This window comes from Ursus maritimus (genome assembly GCF_017311325.1).
Source record: "Ursus maritimus isolate PB19 chromosome X unlocalized genomic scaffold, ASM1731132v1 scaffold_X1, whole genome shotgun sequence".
Classification (NCBI taxonomy): domain Eukaryota; kingdom Metazoa; phylum Chordata; class Mammalia; order Carnivora; family Ursidae; genus Ursus; species Ursus maritimus.
This window is the reverse complement of record NW_024423319.1, coordinates 53,765,085-53,776,131: the sequence shown is the minus strand read 5'-3', so window position 1 is coordinate 53,776,131 and position 11,047 is coordinate 53,765,085. Positions and strand designations below refer to the sequence as shown.

The following is an 11,047-nucleotide window of genomic DNA, read 5'->3' as shown; positions in this document are numbered from 1 at the left end:
ACTCTTAAATCAGCTTTAAATATGGAAGGATACACCACTTAAACTCTACTTTTGTTGAGGTTAATATTTAATAGATAAGTTGCTTCAGATATATGTAGATGAGCCAATAATGCAATTATAAGGAAAAAGAAGGAAGAACATATCAGAGTAAAGTCATAAAGGAAGAAAATGAGGCTTATGCAAAGCCAGATTTAATCAATAGAATTAGAATTCATTAGTTAGTAGAAACTGGTGATAGCAGCAGAGAAAAGTCTGGAGAGCTTTAAATTGATGAGGTAAAAACAAGTGTGTTTGAATCTATGAGAAAAAAGCAAGTAAAGGAGGAACCAGGAAATGGGGGGAGGGGCAGCACACAGGGCAGAAAGGATGTGACATCACAAAGCCCACTGGCTCAAAGCAGTTATCAGCACTGTTTATGTGCTTGGGAAGCAAAAGGTGAGACTTCTCCTTAGAGACTGGACCATGCCTTCTTCACTGGCTCTTCCAGATCCACATTAGCCATAACTCAGCCATTCCTGATTCCCAAAATAGTGAAGACAGGCTTCATGAATATGGAAGCCACTGAAGAAAGCCCAACAGAGAACCAAAGCCTGGCTCCAGGCACCTCAGTCACATTGAATAGTGACACTGGTGCAGATAAAGTTCTTGCCTTACTAAAGGGTAAGAGGAAGCAGAAAGGGTACTTGCCAACTGAGTCAGTGAAGATCCTCCGAGATTGGCTGTATGAACACCGGTTTAAGGCCTACCCTTCAGAAGCAGAGAAACGAATGCTGTCCAAGCAGACTAATTTGTCTTTCTTGCAGATCTCTAACTGGTTTATCAATGCCCGCAGACGTGTTCTTCCAGAAATGCTTCAACAGGATGGAAATGACCCCAACCAGATCACCATGTACCACCAAAAAGGCAAGGCAGCTGATGTGACCCATGAGCAGAGCACAGATTCATCTATACAGGCCAGGTCAGGGCCCAGAGATCCAGTCAAAATGCAGTGCCTGCCCTTTAGCCTTCTTCCAATGGGCCAGAAGTCAGGGGAGAAGCTGCTAGATTCAGAGTTGTCTCCAGGTCAGAAGCTCACCCCAAAGGCCCAGCCGAAAAAAAAGGTCAAGCTTTCCACTAGTGAACCCTTGCTTATGACATCTCCCCAACCTGTGTTAACAGAGGAGTGCAAGGATTTCAGCAGCTTCCAGCTGCTGGTTGATGCAGCAGTGCAAAAGGCTGCAGAACTGGAGCTACAGAAGAAGCAAGAGCCCAATCCATGATATCCAACATCCCCCCCAAAATTCAAGTAGTCAGTCCCTTGTCTACAGTGGTAGATCCATTTATGTTCCCCCAACTAATTCATAGTTTTACCTTTTATAGAGACATTTTTTCTTTCTAGGAGTTTTAGGAGAACCATCCCTAGCTATTGGGACTCAATTCTGCTAGATGCTTCAGTGTTTCCAAATGGACTTGTCATCATGATTAACAGTAAAGTAGAGATATCTTCTCTACTTCTACTTCCTGCTAGGTTTAAAAGCGTTAGACAATCAATCCAACACACCTGAGACTAGACAGGGTGCTAACACATCTTCAGAAGCCTTGCTTTGGCTTTTCTAAATGGACTTTTTGGTCCTAGGACTGCTACAGATACCAAATCACCAATCTTTCTCCCTCTCTCTAACTTACCTTGTTGATTAGAATGAATAATGGAAAAGAAAGGCTCTATAAAAGATGACTATAACAGCACTGGCCTCATTTTAATGGTGGTGTTTTTGTGAAAATATCAACTTTATGTTTTCTTTTGTATAGTTTATTGACAATCTTAAGGAGTAGCTAATTTCTGCAGGGAGTAAGCAAGAGGGTCAAAATACAGTGAATTCATAAACATGTTACAGATAAGGGTGTGATTTTATTTGGTGTACTAGTGCAAAATATGCAGTAGAGATAGGAAAATTCTACATGGTAATTTTCTGCTGTTAGTTGCGGTATAGTTAGTTTTAGAGAATACTTTTTTATTTATTTTTATTTTGTTTTTTTTTTATTTTAATGTTTTTTTTTTATTATATTATGTTAGTCACCATACAGTACATCCCTGGTTTCCGATGTAAAGCTCAATGATTCATTAGTTGCGTATAACACCCAGTGCACCATACAATACGTGCCCTCCTTACTACCCATCACCAGTCTATCCCATTCCCCCACACCCCTCCCCTCTGAGGCCCCTAGTTTGTTTCTCAGAGTCCATAGTCTCTCATGCTTCATTCCCCCTTCTGATTACCCCCCCTTTCTTTATCCCTTTCTTCCCCTACCGATCTTCCTAGTTCTTATGTTCCGTAGATGAGAAAAATCATATAATTGTCTTTCTCTGCTTGACTTATTTCACTTAGCATTATCTCCTCCAGTGCCGTCCATGTTGCAGCAAATGTTGAGAACTCGTTCTTTCTGATAGCTGAGTAATATTCCATTGTATATATGGACCACAACTTCTTAATCCAGTCATCTGTTGAAGGGCATCTCGTTTCCTTCCACCATTTGGCTATTGTGGACAATGCTGCTATGAACATTGGGGCGCATATGGCCCTTCTCTTCACTACGTCTGTATCTTTGGGGTAAATACCCAGTAGTGCAATGGCTGGGTCATAGGGTAGCTCAATTTTTAACTTTTTAAGGGACCTCTACACTGTTTTCCAGAGTGGCTGTACCAACTTGCATTCCCACCAACAATGTAGGAGTTTTTTGAAGGGCTTAAACATCAATTTTATTTTTCACAGTTCTGGAGCCTGGGAGTCCAATATCAACACACCAACTTGATCACATTATTATGAGGGTTCTCCTCTTGGTTCATAGCCAGCACTTTGGATCCTTGTATGATTAAAGAGACTAGACCTCCTTGGAGCATCTTTTATAAGGGCATTCACCCCATTCGTGAGGGCTCCACCCTTATGACCTAAGCTCCTTCCAAAGCCTTAGCTCTAATACTATCACCTTTGGTATGATTTCAAAACATGAATTTCAACATATGAATTTGGGGGGGCCCAAACATAACAGGAAATAGTTGTAATATATATATGTTAAATATAAAACATGTTAACATTTAAATATGTTAAATGTTAAATATCTACATATGTATTTAACATTTCAATTGCTGCTTATTGTCCTTAGAATAAAATACAAAATTATTTTTTAAACATTTTTTAAATTTGAGTACAGTTGACACATAATGTTACATTAGTTTCAGGTGTACAATATAGTGCTTCAATTTCTCTATATGTTATGTTCATCACAATTGTAGTTACCAACCTTTACCATGCAATACTATTACAACATCATTGATTACATTCCTAATATGGTGCCTTTTATTTCATGACTTATTTCATAACTGGAAGTCTGTACTCCCATTCCCCCTTACTCCTTTTGCCCGTTGCCCCTTACCTCTGGTAACCATCAGTTTGTTTTCTGTATTTATAGGCCTAATTCTGCTTTTTGCTTGTTTATTCATTTGTTTTGCTTTTTAGAGTCCAGATATGAGTGAAATCATGTGGTATTTATCTTTCTCAGTCTTACTTTACTTAACATAATACCATCTTTGTCCATGTGTTGCAAGTGACAAGATCTTATTCTTTGTTACGGTATCCCTTTGTCTATTGAAAGACATTTAGATTGCTTCCATAGCTTGGCTATTGTAAATAATGCTGAAATAAACCTAGGTGTGCATATATCTTTTTGAATTAGTGTTTTCATGTTTGTTGGGTATATACCCAGTAGTAAAATTACTGGATCATATGGTATTTCTATTTGTAATTTTTTGTTACTGTTTTTCAGAGTGGTTGTACCCATTTACATCCCCATCAAGAGTGCATGAGGATTCCTTTTTCTCCACATCCTCACCAACACTTGTTATTTTTGTTTTTATATTTCTTTTCTTTTTTTTTTTGTTGTCATTCTGACAGATGTAGTGTGATGTCTTGATGTGGTTTTCATCTGCATTTCCATGATAATTAGTGATGTTGAACAACTTTTCATGTTTCTGTTAGCCATCTATATTCTTTTTTTTTTTTTTTCATGGCTTGGTCCCCAGTATCATTGTGCACTCTTTTTTTATTATTATTATGATATGTTAGCCATCTATATTCTTTAGAAAAATAACGTCTATTCAGATCCCCTGCCCATTTTTTAATCAGGGTATTTTTTGATGTTGAGTTGTGTTATGTTCTTTATATATTTTGGATATTAACTCCTTATTGGATATATCATTCACAAATATCTTCTCTCATTCAATAAGGTTGCCTTATTGTTTTGTTGATGGTTTCCTTCATGGTACAAAAGATTTTTATTTTGATGTAGTCTCTATATTTTTGTTTTTGTTTCCCTTGCCCTAGGAGATACATCTAAAAAAAAAAATGTTATTATGGCTAATGCTAAACAAATCACTACCTGTGTTCTTTTCTAGGATTTTCATGGTTTAAGGTCTTACATTTAGGTCTTTAATCCATTTGGAGATTATTTTTGTGTATGGTGCTACAAAGTGATCCAGTTTCATTATTTTGCATGTAGCATTCCAGTTTCCCAGCACCATTTGTTGAAGAGACTGTCTTTACCATATTGTATGGCCTTATGTCCTTTGTCATAGATTAATTAACCGTATATGTGCAGGTTTATTTCTCAACTCTCTATTCTGTTCTATTGATCTATGTGTCTATTTTTTGTGCCAGTACCATACTGTTTTGGTTACTACAGCTTTGTTGTATAGCTTGAAACCTAGAATTGTGATACCTCCACCCTTGTTCTTCTTTCCCAAGATTGCTCTGGTGATTCAAGGTCTTTTGTGTCCCCATACAAATTTCAGTATTACTTGAGCTAGTTCTGTGAAAACTGCTGTTGGTATTTAATAGGGATTGCTTTGAATCTGTAGATTGCTTTGGGTATTATAGACGTTTTTTAGAATATTCTTCCTATCATAATTTTGAATTCAAAAACTGAATACCTTTCCATTTGTGCTGTCTTCAGTTCCTTTCATTAATGTTTTATAGTTTTAAGAATACAATCTTTCAGCTTCTAGATGAAGTTTATTCCTAGGTATTTTATTCCTTTTGAGGCAATTGTAAAGAAAATTGTTTTCTTAATTTCATTTTCTGCTACTTTTTATTATCGTATAGAAACACTACTAATATATTCTCTATCTCTTTATTGAATATCTTACTGAGTTCTTGTCTTTTCTCCTGCATGGTGACCATAATTACAATCATTACTTCAAATTCTTTACCAGGCATATTGCTTATCTCTATTTCATCTAGGTATTTTGGAGGTTTTGTGCTTTTTTGGTACATATTCCTTTGTCTCCTAATTTTGCTTGACTTTCTGTGTTTGTTTCTATGGGTTAGGTGGAACAGCTACTTCTTCTAAACTTGAATGAATGGTTTTGTGTATGGTCATCCCCTATCTACATAGCACACTCTGTGTGCTTGGTGACTTTTGCTGGCTGGAGCTGTAGCTGGCATGAGCTGGGTATCCTGGGGCTTTCCACAGTGGGTACCCTGGAAGGAGAGCTAAAACTTAAATGATCATAGTTGATGTAGTTCTTCATACATTAAGTGGCTTGACAGAACAGTTAAAGCTGAAGTGGGTGTAAGCTGGGTTTTCCAGACACTATAATGGAGAGTGTACCCTGGCAGGGCAGCTAGAACTAAGGCAGGGAGTGGGTTTGAAGGTCTCAGTGTTTTCCATGCAGAAGGCACCCTGGCAGGACAGTTAAAATTAAAGTAGGTGCAGGCTAGGACGGGCTAGGAGGGCCTGTGGTTCTTCATTCTAAGGGTACCCTAGTAGGACAGCTAAAGTTCAACTGAGTGCAAGCTGGGGGATCTTAGGGTGCTCCCTGATAGGGTTGCCTTAGCAGAGTAGCTGGAGCTAAGGTGGTGTGCAGGTTGGGGGGTTCTGGGTCTCTCCACACAGAGAACACCCTGGCAGGACAACTGAAGCTAATGTGGGTACAAGCTGGGGGATCCTGTGGCTTTTCTTGAAGTGAACACCTTGGCATCACAGCCAAAGCTGAAGTGGACAAAGACTGAGATGTCCTGGGGTTCTATGTGCTGAGGGCACCCTGGCAGGATAGCTGAAGCTGAGGTGGGTACAAGCTGGGTTACTCCAGGGCACTCTATGGAGGGAGATCCCTAGTGGGGTAGCTGGCACTGAGGTAGTGTGTGAGCCAGGAGATCCCTGGACTCTCCCTAGAAGGATAACCGAAACTGAAATAGGTGCAAGCTGAAATGTCCCATGACTCTACACACAGAAGGAATCTGAGCAGGATAGCTAAAGCTGAAGTGTGTATAAACTGGAGTGTTCCAAGACTCTCCACATAGAAGGTAACCTAAAGGGGTGACTGGAGCCAAGGTGGGTTACAGACCAGGGGGTCCTAAGGCACTCTGTGCAGGAGGATTCCTGGCAAGACAGCTAAATATAAGGTGGACATGGGCCAGTGTGGTCTCTGGGTTCTCTGTGCAAATATGTCCTGGCAAGACAGCTGAAGATGAAGTGGTTGCAAACCAGGGTCTCCCAGGGTGTTCAGTATAGTGGGTCCCCTGGCTGGGTGACTGAATCTGTGGCTCTGTGGTTCTGGGGAGTTCTACATAGGGCGCTCCCTGGTGGGGTAGCTGGGTCTGAAGCAAACATCAGCCTGGAAGGTACAAGAGTATTTAGTGCTGGGATGCTCTAGCAACCAGCCTGATGCCAAAGGGGTATAAGCGTGGAATGTTTTGGAGGGCTTCATACCTTCAGGTACAAAGGCAGGAACTATAATGAATGTTAACCAGAAGTATCTTGGTGTGCACCTCCCTGTGGCCACCTTGGTGGGATCACTGGGGCTAGTGTGGGCTAGGGATCCAGGGCTCACTGAGGTGGCAGACCAGTTAGGGCACCAGGACTGTGCACTGGTCTACATTTTTAAGTCGGAAGGGGAGCATAAACCATGTCCATCACTCCCTCCTTCCAAGAGAGCATTCCAGTAGTTCCCTTGTCATTTTGTGGAGTTCTAAAACTAGATCTTTTATATGCTAGTTGCTCTTTTAGACAAGGGATTTTTTTTGTTGTTTTTTTTCTGTGCTGCAGCATGTCTGGTATTGGTGTGGGTTAGGGGACCTGAGGCTTGCTGAAGTAGCAAGGTGACTATGGTACTGGACCTTGCTCTGGTCTGCACTTTCAAGATTGAGGGGAAGTATAAATCATGTGGCTTTCCACTCCCTCTGACCCAGAGAGAGTTCCAGCAGCTCTTCCACCATTTGGTAAATTTCTGGGGCTGGCTCTTTTATAAACTAGTTGCTTTTTTAAATGATTTTTTTTCTGTGCCCAGGGACAGATGAATCTTCTCTGGGTCCCTCAGTACTATCCCTCCCCCTGTAGTTCACAGTGTCAGGAATGAAGTAGCCCTTTGTTACCACGTCTCTATCTTCTTGTTTTCTTTGAAGTTCACCCTTTTGTTGCAGACAAGATGTTCAATAAAACCAGTTTTTCTTCAGGAGGAATTGCTCTATAAGTAGGTGTGATTTGGGTGTTCCATGGGAGAAATGGGTTCAGAGTCTTCTTATGTTACCATCTTGGATGGGAACTGAGAAAATTTTTTCATCCTTTTTAATTCTTAGCATCAGAAGAAAAAAGCAAAAATAATAAAAATAAGGCAGAAAAACTGATCAAAAATTCCCCAGAAGAAACAAAACTAGAGAAAGATAACTTTAAAAATAAGGAAAAAATAAAAGAAAAACAATCAATTTTTTTAAAGATTTATGTTTATTAAATTTTTGGATTGGTAAAGGTGGAGGTGGGAATGACAAAAACCTCAGGCAGCTCCCACTTGGAAATAATTCTACTGTCCTGTAGAGATATATATTTCCACGCCTCAAGTACAGGCAGATTTCAATAGGAACAGAAGGCTATTTCTCCAGAAAGCTGTAATTTAGCTTCTCTGATTTTAGGGAGCTAAACATGAGGAATATGAGGTTAGAAATTAGACTCTAGCTCCAGTTACTGCTCCTGCCCTGATGTGAAATAGATCATGTTCTACTTCTTGGCCTGATTTTTTTATATTGCTATCTACTGGAAATTTTCAATACACAAACTTTACCTTCTTTAAATATTTTAAGAAATGATAATCACAATTATAAATGAGTGAAACCATATGATAATTGTCTTTCTCTGCTGACTCTTTTCACTTAGCATGATCTCCTTCAGTCCCGTCCATGTTGCTGCAAATGTTGTGTAATCGTTCTTTCTGATGGCTGAGTAATATTCCATTTTATATATGGACCACATCTTCTTTATCCATTCATCTGTTGAAGGGCATCTCAGCTCCTTCCACAATTTAGCTATTGTGGACAATGCTGCTATGAACATTGGGGTGCATATGGCCCTTCTCTTCACTACATCTGTATCTTTGGGGTAAATACCCAGTAGTGCAATTGCTGGGTCATAGGGTAGCTTCATGAAAGACAATTATCATATGGTTTCACTCATTTATGGACCATAAGAAATAGCAGGGAGATCGGTAGGAGAAGGAAGGGAAGAATGAAGGGGGGTAAACAGGAGAGGGGATGAACCACGAAAGACTATGGACTCTGGGAAACAAACTGAGGGCTTCAGAGGGGAGAGGGGTGGGTGATTGGGATAGGCCAGTGTGATGGGTATTAAGGAAGGCACATATTGCATGGAGCACTGGGTGTTATACGCAAACAATGAATCATGGAACACTACATCAAAAACTAAGGATGTACTGTATGGTGACTAACATAATGAAAAATTAAAACATAAAAAATTAGGGGCGCCTGGGTGGCACAGCGGTTAAGCGTCTGCCTTCAGCTCAGGGCGTGATCCCGGCGATCCGGGATCGAGCCCCACATCAGGCTCTTCTGCTATGAGCCTGCTTCTTCCTCTCCCACTCTCCCTGCTTGTGTTCCCTCTCTCGCTGGCTGTCTCTATCTCTGTCGAATAAATAAATAAAATCTTTAAAAAAAAACATAAAAAATTTAAAAAATGATAATCACAGCTATTACTCTGGATATTATAATTTTGCATTTTACCATGAAAGAAACAGGCCCATATTCCCAAACTGCTATTTTTGAAAGACTAAAGTTTGTTGACATTTCTAAAGTATACGTGGATTCAGGGGGATATAGAAGGAATGTGTTCTAATATGTGTAGTCCATCTCTTTGAAAAGATAACAAGGGAGTGAAATTCTCCTGGATATTTGATTCAGTGAAGACTAAGACAAATATATTAAATCTATATACTAATCTCTCCAGCCAGCAAAGGTGTACTTTATATACCATGGTTAAACAATTCCAGTAATTTTCCTTTAAGTCACTTCCTTAAAGCATCTATTTTTGGTTTTCAAATATTTCCTAATACTTACAGTTGATTTATATTACCTGTTATGCATATTTTATCTGTCATATTTTAAGGACCCAGACACGTGTATCATTTTTTTCCTGAAAAATGCTTCTTTATTTATGTGTTTATCATTAAAAATATGTGCTACACCTTTTGGTTTTTTTAGTTCATTATGCTAAAATAAGGATATTAAGAACAAGGTAAGTATGGATTTAGCCTCTGACTCCCAGAATGTTAGAAAACAGTCATATATTTCAGAGTGAGTAAAAAAAAATTGCTAGATCAAATAATGTGGTCTTTCACATAAGAAGATATATAATTTAATTATAGTCAACTTTAAAACTAGTTATGGATGATTGCTTGGTGGTTTTCGAACCTCAAGAATTGGTACACCCTAAAACATAATCTAAAAGGACTTCAAAAATCATAAATAGCAAATCCAAGATCAATTTTAAAGGAAAGATAACATTTACTGGAAGAAACCATTAAAGATGAAATCATGAGGCCAACTATGCCCTTTCACAATATAGTTTTTGCTATCACATGTATAGGCAGAATGCCAAGCTGGAGAGTCTGTAAGACTAATTATGAATAGCTCTTAATGCTGTCTATAAAATGCAAATTGGAAGTGTTATAAACATATTTTAGAACAATGATACTGTTGACAGTTGGAGCTTGTAAGTTTTTACTCTATTATGTGAAAAAGACAATAACGATGGGTGACCAATGTTTTTCTACTAGATATTATAAAGTTTTTTTTACCTACAATTCCTTGTTATACTGATGAGGTCCATATATGTTTATGAGAGCTGCTTTTAGAGGGACTGCTTTTTATGGGATATTTACTCATATATGTATATAAAGGAGATTTCAGATACTAAAATTCTGGCTCACAATGTAGTGTGATACATTTTTACGATGTATTGTTTTTAGTTGTTATTATTACTATCCTTTAGAAAATGTAAAAGTTTTTCCCTTTTTATTACAAAGTTAGCCTAAATAATCCTAAAGTTTTCCCCTTAGCTATTGAAGATGTGATATAAAAAAAGAATATGAATTTATTAAAATCAATGATAAATTTTATTAAATATATCAAATAATAAAACTATCCTTTGTGCATGCTAATGTAAATTAAATATAAAGCCCTTATATGAACATTATTATTAATTATATGTCATGATAGAAACTTTAATTATCTTCCCTTAAAAATATTTTGTTTTCTGAATTTTCATTATCATTAATTTATCATTAACTTCTGTGCAATATACTTAATGAAACATTGAGAATATTAATAAGAATCTAAAATTAAAATTACACAACCAGAATATTTTATTAAATTAGAGTAGCATACAAAATTATGAAGTGATAGACTTCTAATAGAAACATCTGAGGTGATGTTAAAAATCCTCTAAATCTTTTTTAACAACCACATATTAAGTAGTTTACTAAACAAAAGGACGATGTCATGTTTGAATGATATCAGGTGTGTGTGTGTTAGAGAAAGAGAGAGAAGGAGAATCCAAGAAGAGGACAAGCTCTACTTCCAAATTAACACAGAGTATTAGTAGAGACTTCACCATGAAATAATTTCATTTGATAAGGTGTTCATAGATTTTTACAGCCCTTAGGTATTTCATAAAAATCTTACAGAAGAACTTGACCATTAATAAGGAAAATGATTGCAAGGATTCAAGC

General features: G+C 37.9%; 1 protein-coding gene across 1 annotated transcript; it reads left to right on the top strand.

Annotated features, from left to right (window-relative positions):
- Positions 1 to 353: 353 nt before the first annotated feature.
- Positions 354 to 2,026, top strand: TGIF2LX (TGFB induced factor homeobox 2 like X-linked). The gene has a single exon (XM_008700631.2). It carries the CDS (start codon positions 546 to 548, stop codon positions 1,257 to 1,259), a length of 714 nt encoding a protein of 237 aa, XP_008698853.1. The 5' UTR covers positions 354 to 545; the 3' UTR covers positions 1,260 to 2,026.
- Positions 2,027 to 11,047: the final 9,021 nt, after the last annotated feature.